Raw genomic sequence first — 9,230 nt, forward strand, 5'->3', positions numbered from 1 at the left:
AGATTCTTCAAATTGTTTTTGAAAGCACTTTCTGCCTTCAAAATAGTGGAGGAGAATTAGGGCTGGAGGCAACACAGTCTATGTCTTTATTTTGCACTTGATCTACATGGGTAACTTAGAGATTTACCTTTTCTTTCAGGTGGGGGTGATACTTTAAAACTCTTGTTTCTTTCTGTAGAAGATTTCTTTAGATGCATAATCTCAATTTACGAATGTCCTGAATCCTTTGTTTATTGCTCCTTTCATGTATAAACGTAAGAGTTTTGGTAACAGAGAACTTCCTGGAATTTCTCTTCTGGTTGAGAACAAGATAATATGCATTAAAGTAGGAATTCTGTTGGAAATGAGAATGACTCCCATAGTGGGATAGTTTGGATAAAGAAAACAAAAATGTTTTACTATATTTTGTAAAATCTTAGTTTGCTTAATTAATTTTTTTTTTGGAAATGAAAAGATTTATATATGTGAATTTGAGTTTATTCCAGAATGTGGAAATTAAACTGTCTCAAAGTGGAAATTTGTTGATTGTCTATTTTATCCCTCAAAACTTAACTGAACATCTGGTATTTGTGGGCGTCTAGTTACTACTGGAACTGCTTAAAAAAAAAAAAAAAAAAAAAGATGAAGAAGCAGCAGCAGCCTGATCCCTTGGCTATAGAATAGTCTAGGAGCAGCTATCAGAGAGGAAGGAAATTGGGATATGATTTAAGACTTAGAAACAGGTAGGAAAAGAAGCAGGGATATTTTAGATGGCAACAGTCAGTGCAAAGGCCCTGGGGCAGGTCAGTTTGAGTTTTTGGGAAATTCCAAATGCCTGAATGTGAAGTCACTTCTTTTAGGCTGCATGGGGTGCTGAACGGTAGTGGGTTAGGGGAAGGGTGAGGTGGGGATGACTTTGTGAGGCCATGGTAGAGCTGCACAGGGCCAGACACTTCCATCATGGGGAGAGACTGAACCTGGAATGGAGATGGAGACTGGCCCTTAACAGAGACCCTGACGTCGTGCTAAACCAGAGAGGAATCCGACCTGAGACAGACTGGGAAGTGTCCTGTGCTCTTGTCCGAGTGCACTGTAACTCATGTGCTGACGGGGTATTGTATTTACATCATTTTCAGGAAATTTTTGAGAAATAGGGTGATACTCCATTGAGGTGAGATGTGAAGAAGCTACTGTTTCAGCCCTTTGACTTGGGCTGAAGGAGCCTGAGCCCACTCCATTCAAAGGATGTTAGAATTAGGATTTTCTGATCATCCTTAGGCAAACTCCAAGTGAAGACGACATTTTTGGTGGTGATTCTATGAATGAAAATTGGGATGACTTAGATGGAAGGGCAGCTGGGAGGGGGAGTTGCTGGTCCTTGACACTCCTTCTAGAAGCCTTGTGTTGCAGCCACCTGGACAATTCTATCCCACACTCATGTTAAGTAACAGATTCCCTAAAGTCGAATATTATCTACTTCTTCCTAAGCAGCATTCAGTCTTATTTGATTTGCTTTGTCCTGGATGACTGCTGAAGCTTCCTGGAGTTAAAAAAAAAAAAAACAAAACAAACCCTCAGAGTGGTGAGTGGTATCATCTGGCGTCAATAAATCATTGTGATAACTGCCATTCTTTAAGGGCCTAAAACATCCCAGGCACTGGACCAGGTACTTTACATGTATTATGCACATTCCAACAGTTTTACAGGCTAGGACTCCCAAACTTTGCCAACGAAGAATTTCCTGTTTAGACATTTTCACAGCTCAGCTAAGTGACAGGGTTGTACTACAGTCCTGATCTGAATCTGTCTGGAACCCACAGTGTGCCATTCCTACAACCTCAGGTAGATCTTGGGTCTCTTAATTGACTTTACAACTACAAATAGAGTGTGGGGGCAGCATCCTCTGATCTCTTGCGTCACCAGGCGGGGAGAAAAATCACCATCAGCAGCCCGAGTCTTATTCCTATGAGGCCAGTTATGCCATAATCCTCCAACCTTCTTATCAGTTCAGACACCAAATGTCCTTCCCATACCCTCCCTACCTCTCTGTTGGGTTCATTAATTGGTTATAGTGGCCACAGAGACATCACAGACAATACTCATGATTATGGGATTTGTGAGGGATTTAACAGGTTAGAATTCTGGTTCGAAACCGCTCAGCCGTGCCTACAGGCACACCTCTCTTTAGCCCTAGGCCTCTGTCCTGCTGGGGCAAGTGTTACAAAGTTCTTTGAGCTCTGCCAATAGGTGCACCTAGTGCACCCCACTCAGCCAGCAAGCCTCCTGCCCAAAGACTCTCAGTTTCTCACACCGTGAGTGGCCAAGCCTGTGGCTCTGTCTCATGCTCTCGGTTCTGCTGCCTTTGCTGCTCTCTCTGTTGCTGTCGCCTCTCTACTGGTCTCTCTGCTGGTCTCTTTGACAAAGAGGTCCAGTGCAGGGATCTCAAGTCCAAAGACACACTCCACTTCACCTCCAGCTCTACTCTCTTGATGGCGGTGAGATCTTCCCTCTTCTGCCTCCAGGATGGCTCACATTACGCCTAGCAGCATGACAAAACAGACCAATCCAAACATTTTGGTTCTGTCCAACTGATTACCATGATCATCCCATTTACCTTATTTTGATTACTAAGAAGCTGTCCAGTCCCCTTGGTAGACCACAGGCCTCTCACATTTCAATATTCCACCCACTCATCTAGTGGGTGCCACAAATGCTCTGGCTAGAAGAGCCACAGTAAGTAATTCACTGCATCACGCCAACTCACTCCTACAAAATGTATCTCTAGGCAAGAAGGAAGGTTGGGCACTCTACTTCCGTAGTGATACTGCCTCGGCATCCCAAGGAGGGGTAGCTATGAGTCGGGTCCGACTCGACGGCACATAACAACAACAATAAGGCAAGAAAAGAGAAATTTTGTGCCCAATGTACTGGATTGGAATACAGAGCCATAGCAATAAATGTAACAAATCAGATGAGTAAAAAGAGGAAGTAATAGTTGGGGACATTTTGATCATGCACATGTGCAATGTCAGATAACCTCAAAGCATCTGATGCTCATAAAATCATCTTGCACAGCCCCTTTCCTGTAGAAAGGAAACCTTTTAGGACAGAAGTCAAAACAGATGCCAAGTCTGGCTGATGAGGTGATGGACTTGATCAGTGTGTGTTTTCCCTGACAGCCCACCACCCTCCTGGGCCTCCTGTCTTGTGCTGAAGCGTCCCCATCTCACATCACTCTGACATAGGGACCCATTCTGTGCAAAGTGCTCAGTAGGGAAACTGCTCAGGGTTTGCCAGGATGTGGTATTTCCCAGGAAGCCTGTAATCCAAGAGACAACAGACAGGTGTCAAGATGAGAGCTCCCATAACTCAGGATGGGGTACTCCCAACATTCCAAGCAGTGCTGTCAGTCTGAGCAGATTTCAGAGTATCTTCTGGTATTTATTTTAATCTTTTCTTACTTTCCTGTCCATTTAATGACCTTTTCCTTTCTTCATGTATGATGTCCTTGATATCATCCAATATTCAAAATAAGGACTGGGAAGAATATAGCAGAATATAGGGGTCACCCAGAGAATAGCTGGCACCTGTTCTCAGACCTAGAAAGCCCTGGGCAGGGCTGTCAGGCTGAGCATACTCTCCCTTACTCTTCAGAACTGTCAGCGACTTGAGAGCCTTGGCCTAAGTGGGGCACCCCAAGTCAGTAGATGTTGGATTCTCAGTCTCTGATACCATATTTACATGCCCATGGAAATAACATCCACACACATATGACATAGATAGTGCTCATAGGAAAGTAACATGTAAGAGGGTCGCACAGTTTGCAAAAACTTTATCATATGTATGTTATTTGCAAAACAATACAGTGAATTTCCAGGTGATGGCCCTAAATGATTATGATTCAAGAACACAGACAAAAAATGGTGTTTCATAGAGACTCATGTCTGCTGTCACTCCTGCCAGATCCTGAGGAACTGTGGACAAATGTGGATCACCCTGATTCCAAAGCATGGTCTCATTAAGGTGTACGAACTGATCAGAGAGGATCATCTTCAAACCATAACCAAACCTACCGCAGTCAAGTCTATTTGGACTCACAGCAACCCTCACTTGGTTTCCCAGGTGGTAAATCTCTATGGAAGCAGATTGCCTAGTCTTGTTTCCATGGAGTGGCTGGTGGGTTTGAACCACCAACTTTCTAGTTAGCAGTCAGATGCCTTAGGTATTGTGCTACCAGAGCTCCGATCATCCTCAGGGAAGGAGAATAAATTCCCAGGATTGATCAAGAGCCAAGGTGAGGACTCTGAACAATGAGAGAACGATCCACCACAGAACACAAAAGGTCCCATAAAATCACTCCCAGCTGCTGTCTGAGGCACAGCTCAGAGGTGTCAGGCTAAGCAGTACCCTCATTTCCTCACCACAAGTAGCTATGCAGAGATTGTGTCAGGCCCTCAGTACAGTGCATTTGTCCTTGGTTCTGAAAAGAGGGCATATCTAGGTCCCAAAAGAGGCTACTTTCTGTTTTTTTTTTTAACCTCCAAACGAATCAGCAAAACAAAGGGCTTCTCACAGAGCCCCACCCCTGTTCAGAGTTCTGGGACGTTTCTCCAAAGCTGCTAGCCTGAGGCTCCCCTTTATTTCCTCCTATATATGGTTTCTGGGTGGCAAGTGCTTTGGTATATGCTGGATGGGGTCGGGGTTTAGAGAGGTGGATGGATGGGGCAGTGGAGAGTGGAAGTGGGGTGGGGGTGGAGGGAGTAGTCCTGGGTCTTCTATGCTGAGAATAGACTAGGACCTAACAGGAATCCAAATAAAGATTTTTCTTTTGAGGCGACTCTCACCAACTGAAAGGCCCTTCAGAGCTCAGCTCCTGTTTTGAGCCAGGGGAGGCACCACTTAGAACTACTGGCTGGAAGTGTCCCCTCATTTCAGCACAGAAGGTATCAGTCAGGGAAGGCCTTGATCTAATGGAGGCAGCCTCAGTTCTGTAGAGGAAGGAGTATTGCCCTTAATTATAGCAAAGTGTGATCTTTGAGTGCTAATCAGAGGAACTACTCCCCAAAGACACTCTGCCCAGAGCACTGATGCAATAGCGCCTCTGCGAGATCACAGGTAGGGTAGACATACGGTATACCCTGACCTCCCCCTTTGAGAGCCTCTGTGAGGTGAGGGTCTCCTTCTGTGCCTGTGACTGAGGTCTGTATAGGTAGGAACCCCAGGCTCTGATCCATATCAAGGTGAGGACACTGAGTGACCATTAAGTGACCATCAAATCCAAAATGTGGGGTTTCCAAGAGCCCTGGCCCACCCCTACTATTGATTTTCAAAGGTTCGCCAACAGCCTTGCCCTGTGGACACCCCCCAAACACCTTGGTGGAAGGTATCCTACCCTCCAATCCTGCCTTTTGCGACCAAAGTGCCGGAAAGCTGCCGCCTCTGCGCAAACTCATCACAGTAGAGTGTCAAGACTACTCAGGATTCAAGGTGAGGACTATGAATGTTGACTGAGGGGACCACCTATCCAAGAATACTGGAGACATTACAAAGTCTCGCCCCTCCCTCCAACCTCATTGCCATCAGGTTGAGTTAAGCCTGAAGTCTTCAGGACTGAAGGGCCATGATTTAAAGGAGCAATCCCATTGCTGAAGAGTCAGGAGACCTAGACCCTGATTGGAGGCCAGGTGATGTCTCTTAGTGCTTATCAGGAGGCCTTCTTTCAAAAGAGGGACTGTTCACAGCCCCACCACTGTCCTCAGCCTTGGGAGCCTCCGGGACAGCGGTGGCCAGATGGACAGCACACTGACTCCCCTTTACCAGGTGAGATCCTTACTCTGAGCCATAAAGCCACACCCCTGCTTTGAGGGGGACTCTAGTTAGGAGAGAGAGGAATTCCAAGCCCTACCCAGAGCCAAGGCCTAAAGCCTGGCTGATGAGCAAAGGCAGCACCTAATTGGGTGTCTCCTGGCCCCTCCACACACACTTAGTGTTCCTGAATCAGGGTCCACATGAGGTGGCTCACTCTCGACGTCCAAGTCTGAGGTCTCAGGAAGGTGCAGTCTGGTCAGCAGAGGGGTGGATCCCAGGAATGGTACAGAGTGAAGATGAAGACATGACTGAGGTTTATCCCAAAATGGGGAGGATTTCACTAAACCTTGTTCTTGTCCTTAGCCCTCTGAGCCCAAACAAATCCAGGAGGTTCAGGTCCTCCTGACTTCTGCCTGAAAGTTTTCCAGCAGATGAAATCCTTGGCTTAGTGCTGGCTGTCCCAGTTCAGCAGAGACAGGATCCAACAACCTGGTGAGAGTCAAGGTACTAATCTTGAAAGGAGAAAGAAGGAATTAACTTCTTATTAAGAGGGGTTGTTGTTGTTATGTGCTGTCCAGTTGGATCCGACTCATAGTGATCCACCCCCTTGGGTTTCCAAGGCGATATCACTATGGAAGTAGATTGCCCAACCTTCCTTCCGAGGACTGGCTGCCCCAAATCCCACTGTTGTGGTTGGTCCTGAGAAACCATGGTGAGAGATGTCAAGCAGAGGTAATGCGCTTGTTTGTGCTGAGGACAGGTGTTCTCAAGGGTATGAAATCTTTGGACTAACGGGGACACCTATATAAAGCATTTGACTGCTAACCAGAAGGCTGGTGGTTCAAATCCACCATCCACTCCTTGGAAGGAAGACTGGGCAATCTACTTCCATAGAGATCCTGTCCCAGAAACCGAAGGAGGGTCACTATGAGTCAGATCTGACTCGATAGCAGTGAGTTTGGTTTTTGGTTTGTCTTAGTAGAGGTGGGAGACTTGGTCCTTAACAGACATTAAAGTGAAGACACTGAGTTATGATGAGGTGACTCCTCTGTGACACAAGGGGGGCACCATAAAGCCTCACCCCTGCTTTCATACCTGGGGAACCTGGGCATGTGATTAGTGTGAGTCACACTCACGTCCTCCCCAAGCCTCTCAGGTAGTTGAGGGACCAGGTCAAAGTGGGCAGCCTAAGGTAAGCAGGAGGAGGAATTTCAGGGCTTACCAGTAGTCAAGGTGAGCACCCTGAGGATTGAGGGAATCATCTTAATTGGATTCAATGCAGAATACCTTCATTGCTATCAGCCTTGGGAAACCACAGGCATTTGCAGCCAGGTGAGGCAAATGTTACTGCTCCTTAAGAGGTCTCTGGAAACTGAGGCCCTTGGGATGAGCAGATAGGCCTTATCCATGACAGGGAGGGCTTCCACATTGTTCCAGAGCCAGGGTGAGGATCCTAATGGAGGACTGAGGCCTCCAAGGAACCCAGGAGAGAACATGGCCCACTTCCCTGTCATTACTGAAATACCCTTCAAAGGTGGTAGCTAAGCTGCTCCTTCAGTTCCTCCAAGGGACCCAGGGGGCTTTGAGGTGTCAAGCTCAGGGAAGCACACGGGACGGGACAAGGCACAAACCCTGCCAACTCTTGATCCGATGGCCCTGAAAGTGAACTGAGTAGACTCCCCACTACACCAGTAAGGAGGGCCTCCACTACCAGGCCCTACTGGCAACTGCAACATAAACCTCACCCTAATTTCCTCCACAGGATTCTCAGGACAGGCTGAACAGATCAGAAGGCTTCTGTGTTTCGAGAACAGTAGCCTCCAAGAATCCTGCTTAGGCAGCCACTGTTAAAGCCAGAGAGGCATCTCCCAGCTGTAGGGGCTAACACTTCCTCAGATTTTCTTCCTCAATAGCCTCCCATCACCTGTACTCCACCCACACACCTGATAACTCTCCTTGACCAGAGTCATCATGCCTGGTGGTCAGAAGAGTAAGCTCTGTGCCCATGAGAAACATTGTCAGGCCCAAGGTGAGGCCCATGGTGTTGAGGGTGTCCAGGAAACTGCAACAGAGGATGAAGTGTCTCCCTGCTCTTCTCCCTTTGGGAGTTCTCCCCAGAGCTCCCCTGCTGCTGGCTCTCCCCAGGGGCCTGAGAGAGTCCCATTAACCCCCACTGATGTTGCTGGTGTGTCCTGCACAAGAGCTGCTGAAGGTGCAGAGGGCCAAGAGGAGGGAAATCTAAGTTCTTCTGAGCCCCCACCCCCGACTGAGAGCTCACAAAGAGATCCTCTCCGCAGGAGTGTGTGTAGGTTGTTGGACTTTCTGCTGGAGAAGTATAAAACCAAAGAGCCCATTTCCAAGGCAGAAATGATGAAGGTCATCAACAAAAAGTTCAAGGGGCAATTCCCAGAGATCCTGAGGAGAGCCTGTGAGCAAATTGAGGTGGTCTTTGGCCTCAACCTGAAGGAAGTTGACTCCAAGGGTCAATGCTATGCTGTTGTCAGCAATTTGGAGATCAGCCATGAGGAAAACCTGTTTGGTGACAGGGGTTATCCAAAGAATGGCCTCTTGATGCCTCTCCTGGGCTTGATCTACATGAATGGTAACCGGGTCACTGAGGAGAAAATCTGGGAATTCCTGAATGTTTTGGGTTTCTATGATGGAAAAAGGGATGTAATTTTTGGGGATCCCAGGAAGCTCATCACCAAAGATTTGGTTCAGGAAAAGTACCTGGAGTACCAGCAGGTGCCCAACAGTGATCCTCCACGCTATGAATTCCTGTGGGGTCCCAGAGCTCACGCTGAAGCCAACAAAACAAAAGTCCTGGAATTTTTGGCCAAGGTCAATGATATGCAACCCACTGCCTTTCCAGCCCCGTATGAAGAAACTTGGAGAGAAAAGGAAGGGGGAGCGACAGCAGAGGACGGTCCCAATGCTGCTGCAAGGGCCAATTTCAGGGCTGAGTCCAGCAGGCCCTCCTTCCCCTAGTGAAATGAGGCAGATTCTTCGTTCTGTTTTTGAAAGTGCTTTCAACCTTCTAAATAGTGGAGGAGTATTAGGGCTGGAGGGAACACAATGTATGTCTTCTTTTTGTTCTTGATCTACATGGTAGCTTTGAGATTTTTCTTGTTGGGGGGTATTTTTAAAAGTCTGTTTTTTTTGTAATATATCCATTTGGATTTATAATCTAAGTTTATGAATGTCATGGATCACTTGTTTATAGTTGCTTTCATACATTAACATAAGAGTTTTGATATTCTAAAAAAAACAAATAGGACATCCTGAAATTTATGTTGTAATCCAAAAAAGGTAGCATGTATTAGAATAGGGATTTTCTTGGAAATGTGAATGATTCCCATAGTAGAATGCTTGGGATAAAGAAAAGGAAACATTTCAGTATATCTTGTTAAATCTTAGTTTGCTTATTTTCTTGTAATATCTAT

General features: G+C 46.6%; 1 protein-coding gene across 1 annotated transcript; it reads left to right on the top strand.

The window, feature by feature from the left end:
• The first annotated feature begins 7,758 nt into the window (after positions 1–7,758).
• On the top strand, positions 7,759–8,775 carry LOC103210289 (melanoma-associated antigen B2-like). Its single transcript, XM_007956212.1, has one exon. The coding sequence runs from the start codon at positions 7,759–7,761 to the stop codon at positions 8,773–8,775; it is 1,017 nt and encodes a 338-aa protein (XP_007954403.1).
• The last annotated feature ends 455 nt before the right edge of the window (positions 8,776–9,230 follow it).

The sequence above is a fragment of the Orycteropus afer genome, unplaced genomic scaffold, assembly GCF_000298275.1.
Source record: "Orycteropus afer afer isolate SDZICR_OR568_19922 unplaced genomic scaffold, OryAfe1.0 scaffold00583, whole genome shotgun sequence".
In the NCBI taxonomy this organism is placed as follows: domain Eukaryota; kingdom Metazoa; phylum Chordata; class Mammalia; order Tubulidentata; family Orycteropodidae; genus Orycteropus; species Orycteropus afer.